Below are 23,261 nucleotides of genomic sequence, written 5' to 3' on the forward strand. Positions count from 1 at the left end.
AATTCTTTACATGACAACGTACAGTATCAGCAATAAAAACAATGCCATTGTCTTGTCTGACACACCAAGGGCAACCGCCCCTCAATTTGACCCTTTGTCAAGTTGCGTACCGTCTGTGATCCCGCCTCCCTTCGCATCAATTGGTTGCTCTTCCGCTTCCTTGGTTGGACAAAAATCTTCTCTCTCCATCCACTACCATTGAAAAAACCTGTTTTTCATTTGCCTCGTATTGATATTGAATGCATTCAATTCTTATTTTAAATTTGACCTCGGTTAAAAGGAACATCTCGGGTGCACTAGTGACATACAGTATCATGGTATTTCTTTCTCAGCAAAAACGGGATATATAAACTAGCGCCTCTCAAAAAATATACATAGCAAACTCAGCATAAATAACCAGAAGGAGGCGGAGTGAGGCGGAACGAGCTTGCTGGTTGGTCGATGAGGGACCAATCAGAAGGCTGACCAGAGCAGCTGTGACAGGATCATGACAGGACAGCTGTGGGTGGATTTAACAAAACAACCTCATGTCAGTATTATGTTTGAATATTTTCTCAGACTCAAATTAGGTATTTTTGTGTAGCACATAAACAGTTATTAATGTGTTGGAAAAGCATTAACTAAGAAGCAAGTCTCTTGCACACCTACCTAAAGGCGACAGGTGCATATGAAGACCAAACGAGGGTCCGACGCACTGGAAAAGGAAAAAGCTTCCGCACACTCAGCGGCATTATTCTGACCGTGAGTTGGTCCGAACCCTAAACACACGCGAAGCCACGTTGTCGGACTAATGCTCGGTCGGAACTACCAGCGGATCCCCTGTCTCCCATTAAAGACTGAGCCTCTGCTTTCTGTATGAACAAAAATGCTATAAAATCTTCAATGATCCCACATGTTCACATTATCACACACACACACACACACACACACACACACACACACACACACACACACACACACACACACACACACACACACACACACACACACACCCCTATACCACCTTTATGTTCTGAATATTTATCCTGTTACAGTGGCAGCCGTGATCTCTAGCTCTTTATACACCACTATAGGCTACTGTATAAGTGCTCTATCGTAAGATTAAAATACAAAAAGAATCCTGCAAGCATAATGGAGCGGAGCAATTTTAATGACAGCGATTTAATGTTTCTACATTTATTAATATGGTGGTGAACGTTAAAATTCCTTCCGAAATGTAAATATGAATGTTTAAACGTTACGATTGGAATGAATGAATGTGCCTGAGACGTATGTCTGCTGGCGTGAATTCAAATCAGTTACTATTGGATTAGGCTGCTGGTCTGCATGCATAACACACATGAATGTTCCATTAGCACAGAGGAGCCGTCAGTCTGCCGATCAGGCCTGAAAGTATTAGTCATTCATTAGAAAGGCAAGGTAATTGGTTAATCATGTTCCCTCTTAGCTGCTGCGTGACTGGAATCGCCTTTGGTAGCTCTAGTTGTCTGCTGCCAGCCTGGGGAATTACTAACACCAATTTAACCCTGCGGTATTGGACATTAATTGAACGTGTTGCAGGTCATGGAGTGCAGGCAGGACAGAGCAACCTTCACGCTTAAGACCCGAGTCGGTCAGACAATACCGCGGACGCAGTCAGGTTCTGGCGTTCAGCCCTTTATCTCGCCTTTGCCGCGGGATCCGCAGCATGCAGCCGAATGCACTTCAGGCAGTTTGGGGGCGTCCCCAATGCAAGCTATTCTGATGAATCCTCACATTGTGTGGATTAGCGCCCTCATCAGCAGGCTAAATCCTGCGGTCGACGCCACTGGCGCGGGTCGGGAGAGGGGGGGGGGGGGCCTCACCTCCCGAGTATTGCATCACAACAATGCAATGTTTCGACTGCGGCGGCGGCTGATGAAAGCAGAGAATACCTTCAAATCAAAATGGGCAAAGGCTAAGCTGCCGATGTGAGGGTCTCAGATTAATCAAATTGGCACGCCGGAGATGGTCCCTCTGCGATAGAAGGGGGGGAGGAGATTAGACTCTAATCCAGTGTGGCAGATTATCACTCTCATCCTGCTGTATAGCCATCACCTCTCACACCAAGAGCCCACACAATCCTCAAGATTACACTCTGAAGGATGGAAGGAAGGAGAGGCCGGGGGAGAGGGGAGGGGATAAAAAGTTGACATGTCAGTGGAAGAGGAGAGGGCGCGGAAAGAGAGGAGAACACAATGATTGGAGTATCTTAATCTACTTGAACACTCTCCGTGTCAAAATGAGTAATCCACCATTTGAAAAGGACGTCACTCCCCAACTATTTCACACAGGATCCTATATATTCTATATATAGGATTGATGGTCAAGAGAGGATTGATATATTTTGATGGCCATCTATACAGTATAGGAGGTTGACGTCTTGGAACAACACATAACTAGTGCATAAGTAGTTGATATCCACAGTCACCTTGGGGTGACAGACAGTTACTCATGATGTAGCATGTACATTGTTAACACAAAGGCTCCTGGTTAGTTTAAGTGCCGAAACTCCAACATCCACTGTTCATTAGTTGCCCCCTCCTAATAGTTTGAATGGGTTAACCTCTGAAAACAAAAACGAAAATTAAAAAAGTGGAAAGAAGGAGAACAGAAAGGTGAATGTGATTAAATGCAGAGTATAAATGACAGGTATGTGCAAATGTCCCTGGCCAATCCCCCAACAACTACTATGAAGGGGACACATTTATGTAAGGGATAATATCTGGCTAGGTGGTCATTGTCGGGAGATAATTCACCGACAGGGAGTTTAATCACCGAGGCGAAGCCGAGGTGGTTACACTCCCTGAAGGTGAATTATATCCCGACAATGACCACCTAGCCAGATATTATCCCGCTTATTACATGGCTAACTAACATAAATTAATCCATTGATCCAAAACACAACAAAAAAAGTATTCCATAACTTCGCGCTGGCTGAGTCTGCCCAGCTGCAGGGCTGAAGCACTGTCGGAAAACAAGGAAGTGAGTTGATCAAATAGAATCCATTTTCGGGTCCAGCTGCTTCGTCTATTTCTCGCTCAAATGTTTTCAAAAACATTTTTAAGAGCAATGTTTAGCTGTAAATTACATTGTGTGTCAGTAGTGTGTGTGTTTACATGGCTGTTATGTTGGAAACGGCAGTAAATCAAGCGGGCGCAGCCGCGCAGCTGGTGGTGCTCAGAGGGTTTGATTAGGCAGCGGTCATTATACAGCGGAGCGGTCATTATCATGAGATAACTCACCGCTGAATTAAGCGATTGACCAATCAGAATCAAGCATTCAACCAAGCCATGTAATAATATGATTTATTATTGTAGATCGAGAGTAAATCTGCATCCTGCTGTTTGGACGCTCCCAGTCAGATATAACAGGGGGAGATGACACAGAGAAGCACACGCAAGCGCACATCTGTGAAACGATAAGAACATCCTAATCTCCTGCTCCTTCTTTCTCATGTAAAGTTGGCTATCAGAGATTGTCTTCCTGTTTCATGTGCCAGCCGTACAGAGAGGCAGGGCTCAGGTCGTCCACAATGACTGCAGAACTTCAGAGTGGGTTTACATTCAGACTCTTTTTGGCTCCCACCTCGCAAGGGCGCCGAGCCGCTCGCAGCAGCGCCGCGCAAACCACTAATTGACAAGTGGTGTCAGACTGCCATGCGCTTCTGCTGTGTGCCGTCTCCGCTGGAGTTTCTAGATAGCACCAGGGAGCTCTCCGTGGCCCTCCGCACATAAAAGCCTTTCTAATTAGAGCTACTTTAATTGCCACTCGCCCCCACAATAATCAACCTCGGGCTGCGGGCGGGCGCTCCTCCGCATATGCACGCACTCACACACTAACGCGCCAGCAAAAACTCTTTCGCACCTGCCATTTGAGGCACAACCTGCATCCAGATACGGTATCGGAGATAATGAGCGATGTCAACAACACGCCGCTATGCGCTCAGACCTGTAATCTGGTTTTGTGGGCACACTCTGTGGGCGTGTCGATGAGGAGGTGCGATGCTGGGAGACGTTTACACAATGGTGTTAACATCTCTTCTTCTCCCTTCAACCACTTCAAATGCACACCGATGTTACATTTAGATTAGGGTAGTGTTAATGAGGCCACATGTACGCACGCTCACACACACACACACACACACACACACACACACACACACACACACACACACACACACACACACACACACACACACACATTCGATACTGTGCATTTGGATCATTATGACAGTATACATAGTGTATTATACGAGTTCATGTTTATTTGTATATTATTGTGTTCTGAATTTTCTCTGATTCACTGGCATACATCTGAACCACTGATATTAGCCAATGCAGGATTTCATTTCATTTTATTGTATTCATACATCCATCCCTGACCACTGATATGAGCCCAGGATTTCATTTCATTTTATTGTATTCATAGTATACTGTACATCCATTCCTGACCACTGATATGAGCCCAGGATTTCATTTAACTTTATTTGATTGTATTCTTATCAAAGCACTACGAACTGAAATGGGCCCAAGTAAGTTTACATAAAACAAATTGGTGATACTTGCTAAGATATTTTAGAGAGGGGATATTTTGTATCCTTTCTTGTGGACTGGTTGCAGACAATACATGCACATATTTGTAAATTAATTTTTATGGGTATTTTTTTTCTTTTTCAGTTGGATATTGTTTCAGTTGGATATTGTGATATATTACATTTCTTGCAATCCTTATCGAGTGTCACATATCGCCACAGTTATCGTGTCGTGAGCTACACATATCGCCACAGTTATCATGTCGTGAGCTACACATATCGTCCCAGCCCTACTTCGCAACCTTCAGTACGGCGACTCGCTTGCCTGAGTTCGCTCGGTGGTGCCTCTCGTGGCTCAAGTCACCTTCAGGCTGCGCGCCTCCGTCGGTGAAACCGAGTGCACCTTTTCCAATTGTACTGTGACATAAATACTCTAGATACGCATGCACTATGACTAATGCTGCATTCACATGGGATCAGGCAGACGGCAGACGACAAACCGGAAGTTATTTTAGTGAACGGGAGCAGCCAGAGCCTGCGACGGTAACGGCAGACAGCATCAATGTTAAAATATGTAGTCTTTTTACCGTTCAGTGCCGTCCATCAGTTGGTGCCGTTTGCCATCTACCACTTGCCTGATCCCATGTGAATGCAGTACTCACACACACGTGCATGGAAATATGTGCACTGGGCTGTGACTTCCTCTGGAGGAGCAGATGAAACAGGGGAGGTCTTCCGTCAGAGGGTTCCCTTCCCTAATCAAGTACGTCGGAGTTGGAGAATAATATTACGGTCAGCGCGGAGACGCCCGGGCCATTATTAATGATATGAAACCATACAGGCTGACATGCAGCAGAGAGGCATATTGCCTCATTATAATGTGAGGATGATGAAATGGCGAGCTCGCGGCGTGCCATCCGCAGGCTGCGGGGATGCCATTGTATAAACCACTGGATAAAAGCGGAGGAGTTTGGGCTCGAATTGCTTTCACTCTATTTGACGTTTGCTCAGACGCTGAGCTGCTGGAAAATGGCCTGTAGATGGATGGAATGTGACACAAACTGAGAAAGAGGGGCTCTTAAAGAGCACATCAATATTCTAGGCTGCGTGTGGGGAGGGAGAGAGAGAGAGAGAGAGAGAGAGAGAGAGGAGGGGACCGGAGGAGAGGAAGGGGAAGTGTGGAGGTGCCGTGTGTGTGTCTGTGAAAGAAAGAAAGAACAGGAGAAAGAGGGCAGGTATGTGTACTTGTGTGCATGCGTACGCACGCGCTGGGTGCATAATACGTGCCTCTGCGTGCATGTGCGCAAATGTTGGCGGAGGGAGGTGATGGTACATCGGTCTCATCGATTTTCTCACGCTGTGAAACGGTCTCAGGATAATACATGGACGCGCAACACGTGCACGCGCATGCACACACAAAGCTCAAAGCCCACAGTCTAAAGCTGATCTAACTCTCAAAAGCTGTAGCACGTCCTGCCAGCTGTCTTACCTCGCGTCCACAGCACCGTCTAATGCAACCGCATTACCGTCACAAGCTCAAACATTGTTTATGAACTCATAACTGGAGCTTACCCAGCAAAAGATGGAGCTGATGTTAGCCTGATGTAACACTGCTCTGTATAGCACTCAGTCTTGACATTTGGATGCTGCAGGGAGCGGTGAGGGAGATAGATGCATCAAAGAGAAGAAGAAAGGGAATCAAAGTCAAAATTGATTTGCCACTTGTCAGTCGGCAGACTCAAAACCTTCTCTTTGATAAGAAAATAAATATCATATAATATCTTCCACAGAAAGGGTTTTACTAGAGTATTTAGGGCGAGCATGCCTTCACACTTGATTTGCCCTCCGGTCTCCCCGCGAATCATACTTTCTTCGGCGGTTAGCGACTTAGTGCTCAAAATGAATTATTTAAACTTGTGGTTTTGTTTCAAATGAGCATCTGCGATAATGCCATAATCCCGCCCGGGCTCTTTGCTTTTCTCTGGATGTTGAGGCGAAGAAAACTAGTGAGATTAGCAAGACACTGGTTCTGAACATGCGGTCCTGAGACCCCCAGTGGTCCCTGGGGGTTTCCACGGGGTCCCCAGCTAAATGGCAGATAGTTGGAACCAAATGGACCCTTAAAGTTGTGTAAATCTGAGTAAAAACTCTCAGAGTTAGAATTACACAGAGGATTTTACAGTGTATATTGCTGTCCCAGAGATAAACAACAAAAACAACAATCGTATCACACTTACTTACGTAGGCCTTTAAATTCCCTGAGGAACATACATAGGCCATTGATGACACTAGGCCTTGTGCCTTCATCTCCTGCTCTGTGGTTCTTCTCCAGGTGGCTCTAGGCCTTCCTCTCTTCCTCTTGGGTTCCATGTTAGAGCATGTTTTGTGATTGATCTGTTATGCCTTCGAAGTGTGTGACCTATCCAGTTCCATTTCCTCCTCCTGATTTGTGTTTCTATTGTGTCTTGTCTAGTGAGATCCCACAGGAGATGGTGTTAGGGCAGTAAATTCATAGGAGGTGTCGGAGGCAGCGGTTGAAGAATGTCTGTGTCTTGTTGAGTATGTTGGTAGTTATCTTCCAGGTTTCTGAACTGTACAGTAGGGTGGATTTGATGTTTCGGTTAAAGATTTGCAGTTTGGTTTTGTGTGATATCTTTTGCTTTGCTGATAAGATGTTGAATGTGATCCTTCTGGCACTGACATCCTCTTCCGTCCACAGTAATTGTGCTTCCTAGGTATGTGAATCTGGCTACCTCCTCTAGCTGATGTTGGTCCATAGTTATTGTAGAGTCCCTCTTATTGTTGATCCGCATTACCTTGGTTTTTGATGCGTTGATTTTGAGCCCAAGCGCAGCGGCTGTTGTCTCTAACTTGGATGATTTTTCCTGCATCTGTTGGTGCATGTGTGCTAGGAGTGCTAAATCATCAGCAAAATCCAGGTCTTCCATCTGTTCGGTCAGGCTCCACTGTATGCTGGTTCGGCTATTGCTAGTTGTTTGTGCATGTCATGATCCAGCCTATACAGAGGATGAACAGGAAGGGTGAGAACATGCATCCTTTCCACACCCCAGTCAGGACCTCAAAGGCCTCTGATAGGCAACCTTCATGGACACAACACTGCAGCCCTCAGTAGGTGTTCTTGATTATGTTAATCAACTTTGGGGGAATGCCATAGTGTGCCATCGGTCTCCACAGCCTCTCCCGATCCACACGGTCAAAAGCCTTTTCAAAATCTATGAAATTGACATAGACATGAGAGTCCCATTCTATTGACTGTTCAGGCTGAAGCAGCCTGGTTTTCCCTCAGTTTACCATCGACTGCCTTTTGGAGCGTCTCCAGTAGGATGCAGTTGAGAAAGCAGCATTATGCCTCTGTAGTTTTTACACTCCTCAAGGTCTCCTTTCTTGGGAATCTTAACAATGATGCCATCTCTCCAATCTGATGGGACATTTTCTTCCTCCCAGATAGTTTGCATGAGCTGGTAAAGCATGTTGGTGGAGGTTGCAATGTCTGCATTGAGGGCTTCGGCTGGGATCTCGTCTGCCCCCTCTGCCTTGCCTCCTCTCATGGCCTTAATGCCTTCTTAACTTCTGTCTTGGTGGTGGGGTTGCAGTTTATCTCCAACAGGTTTGTGGCTGGTGGGATCTCTGCTGTCTGTTGGGGTATAGTAGCATGTGTGTTTTAATGTCCACTTGTGTCTGTTGAAACTTGCCTATGAGTTTTTTTTTGTAGTCATGTAAAGTTCTTTAAGATTGTTGTCTCCACCAGGCCGAAGACATGGGGAGAGAGTATGTTTTGCACTCTGTCCGTGTGTGTGTGTGTGTGTGTGTGTGTGTGTGTGTGTGTGTGTGTGTGTGTGTGTGTGTGTGTGTGTGTGTGTGTGTGTGTGTGTGTGTGTGTGTGTGTGTGTGTGTGTGTGTGTGTGTGTGTGTGTGTGTGTGTGTGTGTGTGCGTGCGTGCGTGCGTGCGTGCGTCCGTCCGTCCGTCCGTCTTTTACCAGCTAATCTCCGGCACCGTTAACCCGGTCGATGCCAAACTTTGCACACACACTCCCTGGATGCCAACGATGAACCCAAATTTTCCCGAATGGCCTGTTATAGGCGCCACCAGGAAGCTGACTTTTGAAAACCAATTATTTTTATATTACTCCTCCAGACTCTGTCCAAAAATCCCGCAAAAACACACTATCTCTATAGTCATGTGTTCAAGACAGATCTGACGGATATTTCATATTCCATCCTAACATTGGCTTTCAAAGTTTGCAGGATTGGCCCGTTTTGAACAAAAAGCCTCAAATCATGAACGCAGCGTGCAATTTAAGTGAAATCTTTCACAGACTTTCCTACTAGGCTAAGGAATACCTTTTCACATTGGCCTATTTATTATATTGCTACCAACAGCTGGATTTCTGCAAAACCCATTTTTGGAACAAAATGCCTCAAATCATCCAATTGCCATCCAAGGCGTAAGAAGAAATGGCACCCTTTTCACATTGGCCTATTATAGTGCCACCAGGAGGCCTGCCCTGGTGCAGACCTGTAGCCTGGCTTGGCCAGCCTCATAGCGGAGATTCACTGAAGATTCTTCCCCGCATATGAGTCTGGACTTCGGCCATAGGCAGCTTGAAAAGTGGGCGTTAGTAGTTGCCTTGACAGACAGATCCATCTAGCCAATCAGCGTAACAAAAAGCTGACGTCACCACACAGTGCGCTGGTCCGCTCCTCATACCACGGCAACCACGCTAAAAACAACAAGGTCTGTTTAATAGTTTCTACTTATACGTGAGCGAGATATGTCGGATATATGTCAGAGTCTATATCTGAAATAACTGCTGTTCTTATCGTTTCTGTGTAAACTTTTAAACTTGTTGCGTTGAGGGCAGCCATTGTTGTTTTGAAAGTCCTGCAGCATGAATGTTACGTCACCATATACACATGAACCAATCAGAGGCTGCTTTTCACTGTTGTACGGACAGCCGTTGAAACGCAGTCACTGATTGGCCCGATTGGCCCCGGTCATTTTCTGATTTCTCCAGCTTCCGCATACACTCTGTCAATGAGCCCGAGTCCAGACTCATATGCGGGGAGGAAACATCAGTGAACCCTCGCTATGAGTCTGGCCGCGCCAGGCTAGCAGACCTGTGCCCCGAGGGGCACTTTATCTAGTTTTTTCCTGCTGCCTCCTCTGCCTGTTGTTCCGGGTACTCAGTGTACTTTTTTTTTTAACTTAATTTTTATCCTACGATTTTGTAACCCATTTTTTCACCCAGTGTAATGTAATCCTGGGCGCTACACTTCCTCTGCCAACCTGGGCGGGCAGTGGACTGACCTCATGCTTCCTTCTATGCATGAGGAGTCCAAGCTGCTTCTTTTCACCTGACAGGGGAGAGTTTCCCCGGTTAGAGTTTTTGGAGTTGGTTTGTTAGTCCCCTCCCGGCCTCCCCCTAACCTGTAGTCTTCCAGGCAATTGATTACAGTCTGACCACGTGAGACCAAGATCAGACAGGTTCTGGGTCGATTGATTGATTGATTGTTTGATTGAACATTTCATTCACAGTATGTAGATTTTGTAGAATGGGTATACAGTTCAAACGAAAGTACAGGTCAATACAAAACCTGCTACTGAGGATATAACCAGGAAAAGCACTTGGGGTCCTCCATTTTCAATTCATCAGAACATTTAAAGACGTACAAATATACACTTCTATGAAAAAAAGGAAATCATCATCAAAGGGGGGGAAATGTGTACAGTATGGGAAATGAAAGAATGAAATGAATTTAACCCCTTGTTTGAGCTGAATCTGGGTTGCACGTGGTTAGTTGAACTCCCTCTGGTGTGAATGTGGACATTGTTGACATTAAGGAAGTATTTAGACAGGTACATGGGTATCTTAGTGGTGTAGCGAATCTTGTATACCAGGCCCATTGCAAGTTGCTGTACTCATCAATCCTAAGCCATTCCAGCCAATCAAAATGGGCAGGGGTGAGGTGGGTCCTGGGAGTAAGGCAGAGTAGTAGTCTGACCAGTTTGTTTTGGGATGTCTGGAGCCTTGTTTTAAGCGCCTTTTGAGATGCTGCATGTGGTACCATGAGGTGCATGCATAGTTGAAGAAAGTTTAAATGGGGTCTTCAAGGTGGTTTTGTTGACCTGTGATTTGATCCTGTATCAGGAATCTTGTTCTTTGATTGACTTTTTGGATGACATTGATGGCCATTTTATCAACGGAAAGATTTGCCTTCAGGATGGAACCTAGGTAGGTAATTTCATCCTTTCTTGTGATAATATTGTCACCCACTTTAACTGAGAAGCCTTCGGCCTTGCTGAGATTACTATTTGATCCAAAGATAATGGATTCAGTTTTTCCCAGGTCCAGGTGTAATGATAGTTTATCTGGGTACAAGCTGACACGACGGGAACTATGCACAAAAACACATTTCACACACTTTTTTACTTGTACAGTTGGAGGCCATCGATATTGTCCTTTTCTTTTTGCTGAGGTTTGCGTGATCTGCGCAAAAGGACAGTTAACCCATTTTGGGCGGGAACCCCTTTTGGTGTTTTAAACATTGTTATAATTTAGCTATTGAAAAATAGCAGATCTACAAGCTCATAGCGCGCCACCGAGTGGCGCGCTACGAGCTTGTAGGTCTGCTATTTTTGAAAAATCGTGAAAATATTTATTTCAGAAAACTGGAGGATTTAGAAGGATTTTTTTTTATTTTTGAGGTCAGGCCTAAATGGGTCAAATGATAAGGGACAATATCGGTGGCACCCAACTGTATAGCTGTGATGTGACAATAAAGTTGATTCTGATTCTGAAGCTGTCCCGGCCGGCACGTCAAGCCCAACCAACTCCTGCTACTGTGTAGTGAAAGTTGCGTGTAGGGCAGGCATTCCATACTAGCGGCGCGAGACAGAATCCTATCACACTTGGGATCACTTAAATTAAAACGCTTTAGAACCGCTGGGGTGGAGAACCGCGAAGGACGGGGGAAAAAATAGAACGAAACCTCCTTCAAGTGGCCATTTTGTCATTATGTCAGCAGTCTTGCTGAATTACACGCGTAAGGACGGGAGAGCGGTGGTCTTGTCACTGAGTGAATGAGTTTGTGAATTGACAGAGCTGTCTGTCTCAGGTGTAGCCCCAGGCGAAGCTTGCTAGAAGGTGAGGACCTGAGAGTAATGGAGTAGCACAGGCCAACAGCATTATCTCCTCTCCTCCTGGCTGTGACTGACACTCATTAGACTGCAGCCAGCAGAGAGGAGGAGGCTGCACCACTTATTAAGGTGCTTCCTCACCACCATTCCAAGTAATTAGAAGCACCTTGCGCCGTTGTATTATTTTCTATTCATCCCGCAGCAAACTATCGCTCGGCTGTGTGTCTCTCTCTCCCTCCCTCTCTCTCCCTCTTTATTTCTTTGTCTCTCGCTATCTCTCTCCCTCTTCTGTAGCGTTATTAATTCTGTCCATGCTAATCTGTTATAGATTCAAAATTTAGTCCAGTTGAACGCAGACAGAGATCACGCACACGTACACGCACGCACGCACGCACGCACGCACGCACGCACGCACGCACGCACGCACGCACGCACGCACGCACGCACGCACGCACGCACGCACGCACGCACGCACGCACACACACACACACACACACACACACACACACACACTTGTCAGAGCCGTAGGCCTGGTTAGCTTGTAGCGGTGTGCTGCATCACAGTCTCAGGGATAACGGCATTAATTGCACAGACAGTTCAGTTCCATTGAAAATAGATTAAAGGTGTAATTGTTTTACCTGAACAACCCTGAGGCCAGAGAAATTAATTAGACCTGGTGTCACAAATCTGAACGTGGCTCATCTCCTTACTCTGCCCGACCGTCACACATGCACACACACACACACACACACACACGCACGCATGCACACACACGCACACAGGCACGCATGCTCAAAAACACATACACACAGGTGTTACACTGTACACTGTACAGACTATACCGTAGTAACAGTGTTTTTGTCAAAGTGTGTCTTAATGTTGCAACTTCATTTCGTGTGTGCGTGCATGCGCACAGTGTGTGCGTTTGTGGTTCAAAATGTGACAGGTGGGATCATTTTAGTTTTCATAATTTGTATTTCATATAAAAGATGAGTATAAGAAGATTGGAGCTGATCATAAATCATTTGCTTAGATTGACCCTACAGGTTTGGAACGGAAGCTTATTGATATGTTTGTTTTCAAGACTGGACTTATTATTTATTAGATAAGATAAGATAAGATGTATTGATCTAAATTCAGGTGCCATAGCAGCATGTTGGAAAAGGCAGGAAAGTCACAAGTAAAAGAAAACTACAACAAGCTAAGTTAAGTATAGATAATGCTGTGTCTCTAGAGGTCTGTGTATACAGCATGTGAGCCGAGCCACCCACCACCCATCTGTCACCTTATCAATACACACATCACATACACCCACCACCCATCACATACACCCACCACCCATCTGTCACCTTATCAATACACACATCACATTAGCATCACAGCTCCAAGTTTCATATTTTCATTTATACTAGGACATTGATTCACTTTTCCTTTATGGACTCACCGCTGTTGGCAACAGAGGATGAAAATGACGGTTGATATCGACATTCGTTTAGTTTTAGTTTTTTGTATCATTTATTGAAAGTGATCGACAGTCAGTTTGAATTTCGCACTTCTCTCCCCCCGTGGCAAGGTTGATCTGATCTGTTAAAGAGGTGGAACTCATGCGTTTGTGTACATCAGCACGTTTACTATAAACCTGGCTGCTCGCCTGCCACAACAGGAATAAACAGATCAGCCGCATTGAAAGAGATGTTTGAAACGGAAGGTGTCAAACGGACGGTGTCAGGTTGGGGCTGCAGCCGGGGTGATTGACAGCAGTAATGTGAGGCGGCATGCAGGGAGGCCTGCAGGGGACCGAGGCTCCACGCTCCCCATGGAACTGACTAAATGCAGCCTGCCTTCTCTCTGTGGCTGAACACTGGATTATCATCTTCTACTGCTGAGAGAGAGAGGGAGGGAGGGGGGTTGGGGCGCGGGGAAGAGACCCAGAGAGAGAGAGAGAGAGAGAGCGAGAGAGACAGAGAGAGACAGAGAGAGAGAGAGAGAGAGAGAGAGAGAGACCCAGAGAGCGATATAAGGGTTTTCCTCTCTTTGCAACAGTAGCTTAAACTTGGCACTGCCTCCTCTCCTCTCCTCTCCTCTCCTCTCCTCTCCTCTCCTCTCCTCTCCTCTCCTCTCCTCTCCTCTCCTCCCTCTCCCCTCTCCTCTCCTCTCCTCTCCCCTCTGACCCGAGCAACCCTCCGCACCACCTTTTGTATTCTGTCCCTGTGTTGCATCACATACAGCCAGGAACTAGAGAGTAATTAAATCAGAGGAACCCGCCAGGTCATCTGACTGCACACCTGCCTTTCTGTCTGTCTGTCTGTCTGTCTGTCTGTCTGTCTGTCTGTCTGTCTGTCTGTCTGTCTGTCTGTCTGTCTGTCTGTCTGTCTGTCTGTCTGTCTGTCTGTACCTGTCTGTCTGTCTGTCTGTACCTGTCTGTCTGTCTGTACCTGTCTGCCTGTTTTTGCCTGCCTGCCTGCCTGCCTGCCTGCCTGCCAGCGAGTGCACTCTGCCATGCTGCCGAGCTCTATTCATGTGCTGTTCATCTCTGGTTGAATAAAAGGCATGGCCTCCTTGGGACCTGCACCCATCCATGCCTCTGCTGGCTGTAGCGGTGCAGTGGATTAGCATTAAAGGAATAGACTGCTGAGGTGGACAGCGGCCCATTCATGCAGGAATGCATGAATACATAGCTCAGGTCTGCCAAGCTGCTTTTGTTCCCTAGGTATGTGTGCGGCGGGCTGTGGGGTCTTTTGTCCTCCACACTAGACTCCTGTACCTCAGCCTTCCCTTTTATTATTGGGCTAGTGGACTGATTTTATTCTCTGCCCCATCATTCTGTTTTTTTCCTCCATCCCCCTCTTTTTCTCGGTACAGTTGGATTCAGTTCAGTTTTTGTCGTGTGAGGTTTTTTTTGCCGATGCAACATTTTAAATGCACAACGATTATGCATCAGAGCACACCCGGAAAGAACGGCAGTAGCCAATTAATTAATCATAAATGCATGCTATATTTTCTGTCTGTCTGTCTGTCTGTCTGTCTGTCTGTCTGTCTGTCTGTCTGTCTGTCTGTCTGTCTGTCTGTCTGTCTGTCTGTCTGTCTGTCTGTCTGTCTGTCTGTCTGTCTGTCTGTCTGTCTGTCGCTCGCTCGCTCTCTCGCTCTCTCGCTCCCCTTCCCTCTCATCCTCTCCCTCCCTCCGTGCGTGTGTGACAGTACATGTGATATATGCGCTCCGGCCTGTGGGTGTGTGTGTGTGTGTGTGTGTGTGTGGCGTCTCGGTAATGGAGTGGTAAAGCTGCAGGCATTATAGATTGAGCGCAAGTGGCCACGTCCATGAATCTGGCCCCTAACCATTGCTCTGCCTTTGTGGCCGTAACGATCGCCTTGCTCCCCTTCTGTCACCGTATTTCCACCATCTTAGTTTAGGGGGCAAGGATATATCTCTCCATAAAGGGCGACACAAAGAGGGCCCCGGCGAAGCCTCGCCCCGTGCAAGCGCACAAAAGGAGATGGGCCGCTTCAGGCGATAAAGACTGAGAAGGGGAGGGGAGAGAAGAGCGGAGAGGAGAGGCAGCCAATGGCCATGAGTCAGAAAACCCTATTCTCTATATACACAAAAGACACAAACCTCACTCAGACATTATCTGTATGCCACAAGCTTGTGTGTGTGTGTGTGTGTGTGTGTGTGTGTGTGTGTGTGTGTGTGTGTGTGTGTGTGTGTGTGTGTGTGTGTGTGTGTGTGTGTGTGTGTGTGTGTGTGTGTGTGTGTGTGTGTGTGTGTGTGTGTGTGTGTGTGTGTGTGTGTGTGTGTGTGTGTGTCACAGTGCGTCACATTCCTCCTGTCTTGTTAGAGCATGCTAATACAGTCCATGACAAAGCTCCGGTAGACAGCCCTCGGACAAAACACTTCCCGTTCTCAAGCAGTTCATCTTTGCAGTGCACAGCGCCATGAGTTACCAGCCAGCGGTGGCTTTCAAAGGCGGGGAGCCGCACATCCACTCTGTCATCTCAGACGCCTATTCAATTTGACTTCATTAGCAAGACCACTGATCAAAGTGACGTTTAAGGACATCAGATCGGCCATTAATTGCCTCCGCCGATGTTGAATGGAGCTCCTTGTCCACGTTAATAAAGGCGTGATTGATGAACTGAGTGCTATCTAATGTCTCGTGTGTGCTGCGTTTCTATTTGGCCCTTTGCAGCGGTGGTCACTCAAGTACTCAACACAATGTACTTGAGTAGATACTCCTGGTCAAATATTACTCAACTGCACGTGAAAGTTGCTTAGTCCAAGTTTGTACTGTGCTTGCTTTTGTTCCATGTCCCTGCATTGCGGTATTATCAAGTTGTTGCTATTTGTTTGTTTCTTTTATTCATAATGTAGTGGAGTCAAAAGGTACAATATCTGTCTTTGAAATGTACTGGAGTGAAAACCATGAGCTTAAAACAAAACAATATCCTCAATAAAGTACTCATTTGTTCTCTTCAAATAAATGTTCTCCTTTATCCCATTAAGACCTGGAACGCATAATGTCTCTTTAGCTTTTATCCACTTTTAACCATTATTTTATACTTTACTAATTGAAAAATAGCCGACAAGCTCATTGGGAAATGGTGAAAATGTGTGCAAATCTTTGAATATATATTCTTTCACAGCAATGTCTTGGACTTTGGATCTTTCCTTCTGGGGGGTCCCTGAAACAACATTCAGATGGGGGTCGGGGGCCAATTTTTGGGGTCCTTGACATGAAATAGTTTGAGAACAACTTTTTATTTTATTTTTTTGAATACTCTCATGATTTAGAAGACATTTAGTAGAATCTGGTCTTAGGTCTTAATGGGTTATTCACCCCCACCTCCTCCCTTTGCAGAGAAGTGGGTGCGTGGGCGCGCCATCGACCGGGGCGAGGTGGACATGGGCGCGCAGCAGAGCCAGTCCATCCCACCGGGACTGTTCTGGAGGTTCCACATGACGGTGCACCACCCCACCTACGTCAAGTTCAACCTGTCGCTCTCGCACAACGCCCTGCTGGGGGTCTACGGGCGCAGGAACGTACCGCCCACACACACCCAGGTACTACCGCCCACGCACACCCAGGAACGTACCGCCCACACACACCCAGGTAGGTCTACGGGCGCAGGAACGTACCGCCCACACACACCCAGGTAGGTCTACGGGCGCAGGAACGTACCGCCCACACACACCCAGGAACGTACCGCCCACACACACCCAGGTACTGCTGCTGCCGCTACTGCTGCTCTTTAATTGCACTCTTTATTTTTCTTTCCGTAGAAATTATGAGGCTTTCAAAGCTATTTGTTTATCTGATTGTCTCACAGGTGTCATGTTGACTGTTGAGAGATTTTGGTCTAGATTGGAAGTTTTCCACAGTTTTCTTAATTTGGTTGTCATCTCCAATTGATTCTGCAGATTTGATGGCCTCATAGATTTGTTTGTTTGTTTAACAGCACTATCATCAGTGTTAAATTACCAGTTTTTGTTTGTTTGTTGTTTACAAATTATCTTTGTTAATTATCTTGGATTCATGTCTGTATCTTGTTGTATCCAAGTTTTATAACAAAAGATTGGTGGTTCCCCCTGTAGTAACTCTGAGGACCCCTTAAGTGTTGCGGACCCCCTGTTGAAGACCCATAAGTGGTTAATGCATTCCTTAACGTACCCTAACGCACCATTATTACTTGAAAGTAATACGTAAGAATGAAAAGAAAAAACATTTTGGAAAGTAACTTCGCCAACACGGGTAGTACAGTGTGTGGAATGCCATTGTGCTGTACCTACATAAAAGGCAGCCCCGCAGACAGACCGACGCGCGCTCTCGAACACAGCACACACTGAGTCATCTGCTTTTCAACATCGGCGCGCCCCTGCTCTCGCCTGCATGAAGAGGCCTAATTAGCTGTTTTTGACACCCGTGTGACACACAGCCCTCAGGGGGGGAGAAAAAGACTCCACGAGCTGCACTAGTTCAAGGAGGTTTGAAGAAAGAGAGAGATGAGTAGTGTGGGGAGGTAGGAGGGCAGGACCGAAGCAGAGGGAGAGAGAGAAAGAGAGAGGTTTTCGACAGACACTGTAACAGTGTGTTGTACTTGAAGGCCTGCTTGGTGCTATTAGCACAACGTCGGCTTATCGAACCAGTCACCTTGGAGCTCTGTAGGCAGACGACTCAACAATGCACTCTCCTGCTTTCTGTCTTGCTCTGTTTGTGTTGAGTTTATTTCGTCTGCAGACCAGCTCATTTCTCCATCACTGTTATACTTTAGAATTGTCATACACAATAAACATGCTGTATGCATTTTCTAAATGATTGTTTGTACAGCTATATCAGCATCGCCCCATCATTCAGAAATCAATTAAATAACGTATTGTGATGTCAAGAATGGAAGTCCATCCTGGTAAACACCCAAGCTCTGTGATAAAAAATAAATACAAGGATACTTATTATTATCATCCCTACCGGATGACCCTGTACACTCAAGACACTGCTCCGGCTGCCCTTAGATCTCCATATATGGAGCTGAGCTGTTCTGACATTCCATATGTTGATCTGACCACATCAAACCCTGTACACTCAAGACTCCATATTTGGGCCATTCTACCGAATTGGTTCAAATTGCAGTCCCACAATGAAAAACAAATATTAAAAAACTATTTAGTGTTCAGACTTTTCACTGTAGTAATGTCATAGTATGGTCTAATTAATCACAATACATTCATTGAGATAATATAAAATTAAATATATAAAAAAACATCCTTTATATGTTACTTCCTATTGGAAGGTGGCTGTCCCAACCTCTAACCCCTAAATTTAAATTCATGAAAAAGTACTTAAAATATGTTTTTTTTAATATCCCCATTTGATTTCTTTTATAGGGAAGTTGAAATAATGAAATTGATTTTGTAGATTTCTTTTAAATTAAAAAACTTGTTTTCATGTCACTACCGAAACAGAAAGAGTTTAAGTCCATAGATGGAGCCTGATTTAAGCCACACCCCCACACTCTTCACCAAGAAGTGACATAGACTTCATGTTCATCATGTACAGGGAGGAATTGGGGAAAAAAAGATTAAAATAAGTATCTTTATTCAAAGGTGAAAGTCTATGTTTCGGTAGTGACACATTTTGGGAGAGGAAAGATATTCCAATACATTATTAAAATACTATATGATAATTGACTGTGTCCCTTAGATCTGGTGCAACATGAATATGGTATCCATAGCATACAAACTTCACACAATTTCCAACTCTGAATTTGAACCAATTCGGTAGAATGGCCCATATATGGCAGAATTCAGAATTCATTCCATATGTTGATCTGACCCCTCATGCCAAAGCGCATGGGGCCAGTCCAATGGCGGCTCCATGCGGCTAGTATTTTAGTAATACAACATAAACATTACAGAGAGTTTAGTTGTTAGTTGTTTTGTTTTTTTGCCTTTATTGATAGATATATACAGTAAGTAGACAGGAAACGGGGAGAGAGATGGGGGGAAGACACACAGCAAAGTTCGTCGGGATCGGGACTCAAACAATGTATTTCAAACTCCAGCTTGTTACACTCCAGCTCTGCTTGACTAGCGCTCGAGCGCTGTTTTCTGCCCCCTCAATGGCGTCACTCTCCTAGTCTACACCACTCTAGTGCCGTCGAAATAAACAACTAAAGTGAAAGTAAAAAGTCTCGTTTCTGTGCTGTCCTCCATTCAGTTTGACTTTGTGAAGTTGCTGGATGGAAAGGCACTGCCCAGGTCCCTGGCCGATCCCATCTCTGCCGCCAAGCCTCCCAAAGGCCTGCTGCTGAGCGTTCTGCAGGAGACCGGCTTCATCGAGTACATGGACCCTGGAACCTGGCACCTCGCGCTCTACAACGATGGACGCAACCTGGAGCAGGTGCTGCTCCACAGCACGCCCATAGGTGAGTAGGGGTACTGCAGCGGTTGTGCAAATTATCATCTTTCCTTTCTCTTCCCTTTTCTTTCGAAAAATATCCTAGCCTGGCTCCAGCCCTGAATCACTGCCCACGCCCATTAAATATCCTAGCCTGGCTCCAGCCCTGAATCACTCTATCTATCTATCTATCTAAATATCCTAGCCTGGCTCCAGCCCTGAATCACTCTATCTATCTATCTATCTAAATATCCTAGCCTGGCTCCAGCCCTGAATCACTCTATCTATCTATCTATCTATCTAAATATCCTAGCCTGGCTCCAGCCCTGAATCACTCTATCTATCTATCTATCTAAATATCCTAGCCTGGCTCCAGCCCTGAATCACTCTATCTATCTATCTATCTAAATATCCTAGCCTGGCTCCAGCCCTGAATCACTGCCCACGCCCATTAAATATCCTAGCCTGGCTCCAGCCCTGAATCACTGCCCACACTGTGGTAACTTAAATATCCTAGCCTGGCTCCAGCCCTGAATCACTGCCCACACTGTGGTAACTTAAATATCCTAGCCTGGCTCCAGCCCTGAATCACTGCCCACACTGTGGTAACTTAAATATCCTAGCCTGGCTCCAGCCCTGAATCACTGCCCACACTGTGGTAACTTAAATATCCTAGCCTGGCTCCAGCCCTGAATCACTGCCCACACTGTGGTAACTTAAATATCCTAGCCTGGCTCCAGCCCTGAATCACTGCCCACACTGTGGTAACTTAAATATCCTAGCCTGGCTCCAGCCCTGAATCACTGCCCACGCCCATTAAATATCCTAGCCTGGCTCCAGCCCTGAATCACTGCCCACACTGTGGTAACTTAAATATCCTAGCCTGGCTCCAGCCCTGAATCACTGCCCACGCCCATTAAATATCCTAGCCTGGCTCCAGCCCTGAATCACTGCCCACGCCCATTAAATATCCTAGCCTGGCTCCAGCCCTGAATCACTGCCCACGCCCATTAAAGATATCCTAGCCTGGCTCCAGCCCTGAATCACTGCCCACGCCCATTAAAGATATCCTAGCCTGGCTCCAGCCCTGAATCACTGCCCACACTGTGGTAACTTAAATATCCTAGCCTGGCTCCAGCCCTGAATCACTACCCACGCCCATTAAAGAAATATATTCTGGAGATGCAGGTCTGGTGATGCTGCTACAGTGTGGTCAGTTACTCAGTTTGCATCGAAAATCTGATGCAGCGGCTGATTAGCGGCCATCGGCACGTCTAACAACACACACTGTGGTAACTTGCGACCATACCGATCTGGCTATTAAATCGCCCTATGATAAGGATAGGTTTTAGAAAGATCATCATCCAACATATTTTACCGTGTTTGTTTACATGCTAGTAGCGCTAGTTGACTGTGTTTGTATGGTCAGCAACCGGGTTAGCCATAGCCACATGATTGACATCTGCTTTCTTACTATTTTGATTGGTTGGTATGAACCAATCGCAGAAGACTGCCGCTTTGGGATTGGGCTTTCAGTCTGAATAATGAAGTGAAACAAAATTAAAATGTGTGTGTTAGGTTAAAAATATCTTGGATATCTATCTATCTATCTATCTATCTATCTATCTATCTATCTATCTATCTATCTATCTATCTATCTATCTATCTATCTATCTATCTATCTATCTATCTATCTATCTATCTATCTATCTATCTATCTATCACAAAAAATGTGGAATGGGTGATTAAAACAATAGTTGCATAGTTTCTGTTTTTGCATTATTTTGTCCATAAACTAGTACGTGCTGTGAGAGGTGTGAGATAACACAGATATATATTTTGGCTTTATTGATAGTATGGAGACTGACAGGAAAGAGGAAGAGAGAGAAGGGGAGAGACATGTAGCAAAGGTCGTCATGAACGGGACTCGTCAGGACAGAGCCTATGTGGCATGCTCCTGGACCACTTGGACAGCGGGCGCCCCATAACACATATATATATATTTTCTCCTTAGTTTCTTGATGTTCTGAGATTTAACATTAAAATAATAATAATAAAACACAATTTTAACACAGGTTTCACACAATATTTGAAAGCTTACAATGTGGACTTTGATAACAGCCCATTCTATCACACCCTGTCACAATGTCGGCTGCAGACAGCTCTAGTTGTGTTATATCACCGTATCAAGCATCAAGAACCAATCAAGAATCAAGAGGGCTTTATTTGGTTATCATACACACGACATGGTCCACAAAACCGTGCCAACACCAGCAAATACAGTACACAACCTGATAATTATGAATAATAATTTGAATGTAATACAAATAGAATAAAGTTTAATAAATCAAGAGAACATAAAAAATAAGGTTAAACTAGAAAAAGTGCCCTTCTGGGCACAGGTCTCCACCAGGAGGATGGGACTGTGTGAGATGTTTGGCAAAATGTTTAGGAGTAATACAAACATGTTTGTCTTTGATGGCAATTGGATGATTTGAGGCATTTTATTCCAGAAATGTGTTTTGCAAAAATCAACCTGTTGGTGGCGCTATAACAGGCCAATGTGAAAAGGGTGGGATATATTCCTCAGCCTAGTAAGAAAATGTGTAAAAGATTTCACGTAAATTGCACGCTGCGTTTATGATTTGAGGCTTTTGTTCAAAACGGGGCAATCTTGCAAACTGTGAAAGCCAATTATAGCCAATTAGGATGGAATATGAAATATCGGACAGATCCGACTTGAGAACATGACCATAGAGATACTGTGTAACGATTTGTGAGATTTTTGGACAGAATCTGGAGGAGTAATATCAAAAAATGTGTTTTACAAAAGTCGGCCTCCTGGTGGCGCTATAAAAGGCAGATGCGGAAAATGAGGGTCAAAGGTTTGTCCTTGGCCTCTAGGGAGTGTGCATGCAACATTTCACGCAGATCGGTGCAGTTTTAGGTAAAAAATGTGAAAAGCTGCCTCATGGTGGCGCTATAACAGGCCGTTCTGGAAAATGTGGGGCAGAGGTTCATCGTTGGCATCCAGGGAGTGTGTGTGCAAAGTTTGGCATCGACCGGGTTAACGGTGCCGGAGATTAGCTGGTAACGGACGGACGGAAGGACACACGGACGGACACACACACGGACGGACACACACACGGACGGAGTGCAAAACATACTCTCTCCCCATACTCTCTCCCCATGCCTTCGGCCTGGTGGAGACAAAAAGGTTAAGACGCCCACTCTAACACTATTTAAAACTCTATTAGGAGCAAAGTACAATAGGGAACGTACAGAATTAGCGGGGGTGTGTAATATAATGCATGGCAAAGTAACTTATGTGCACTTGCCGTTGGCCATTCTTTCAATGCTTAACGTACTGTTGAACCTGCCAGGAGGTTTATTGTCATGCTTATTTCATGCTTCTCTAATGAAAGCAGGAAGTACAGCTGTGAAGTCTCAATAAAAAAACATAAGCATTTATAAAGTTGGGTACAGACAGTACACATTCCCAAATCAATGTGCGCGATTTGAGTACTTTTTGAGTAGATCATAAATTACTTGGTGTTTAATTTTCTTTGCTGCATAGTTTTCTTGGGGTGAAATACATTCAGTGAATAAAGTTCCATTTGATGATTAGGGTTTTTAGAAGAGAGGGAAACATTGTTTGCCA

The 23,261-nt window shown here is 45.4% G+C and overlaps 1 protein-coding gene across 1 annotated transcript in view; it reads left to right on the forward strand.

The window, feature by feature from the left end:
• Window positions 1-23,261, forward strand: part of tenm1 (teneurin transmembrane protein 1) — a 425,652-nt gene that overhangs the window by 210,712 nt on the left and 191,679 nt on the right. The window contains exons 8-9 of the mRNA XM_079512339.1: window positions 16,568-16,770; window positions 19,421-19,628. Coding sequence (XP_079368465.1) covers window positions 16,568-16,770; window positions 19,421-19,628 — 411 coding nt within the window. The remainder of the gene's footprint in view (window positions 1-16,567; window positions 16,771-19,420; window positions 19,629-23,261) is intronic.

Source organism: Electrona antarctica, assembly GCF_951216825.1.
Source record: "Electrona antarctica genome assembly, chromosome: 1".
In the NCBI taxonomy this organism is placed as follows: domain Eukaryota; kingdom Metazoa; phylum Chordata; class Actinopteri; order Myctophiformes; family Myctophidae; genus Electrona; species Electrona antarctica.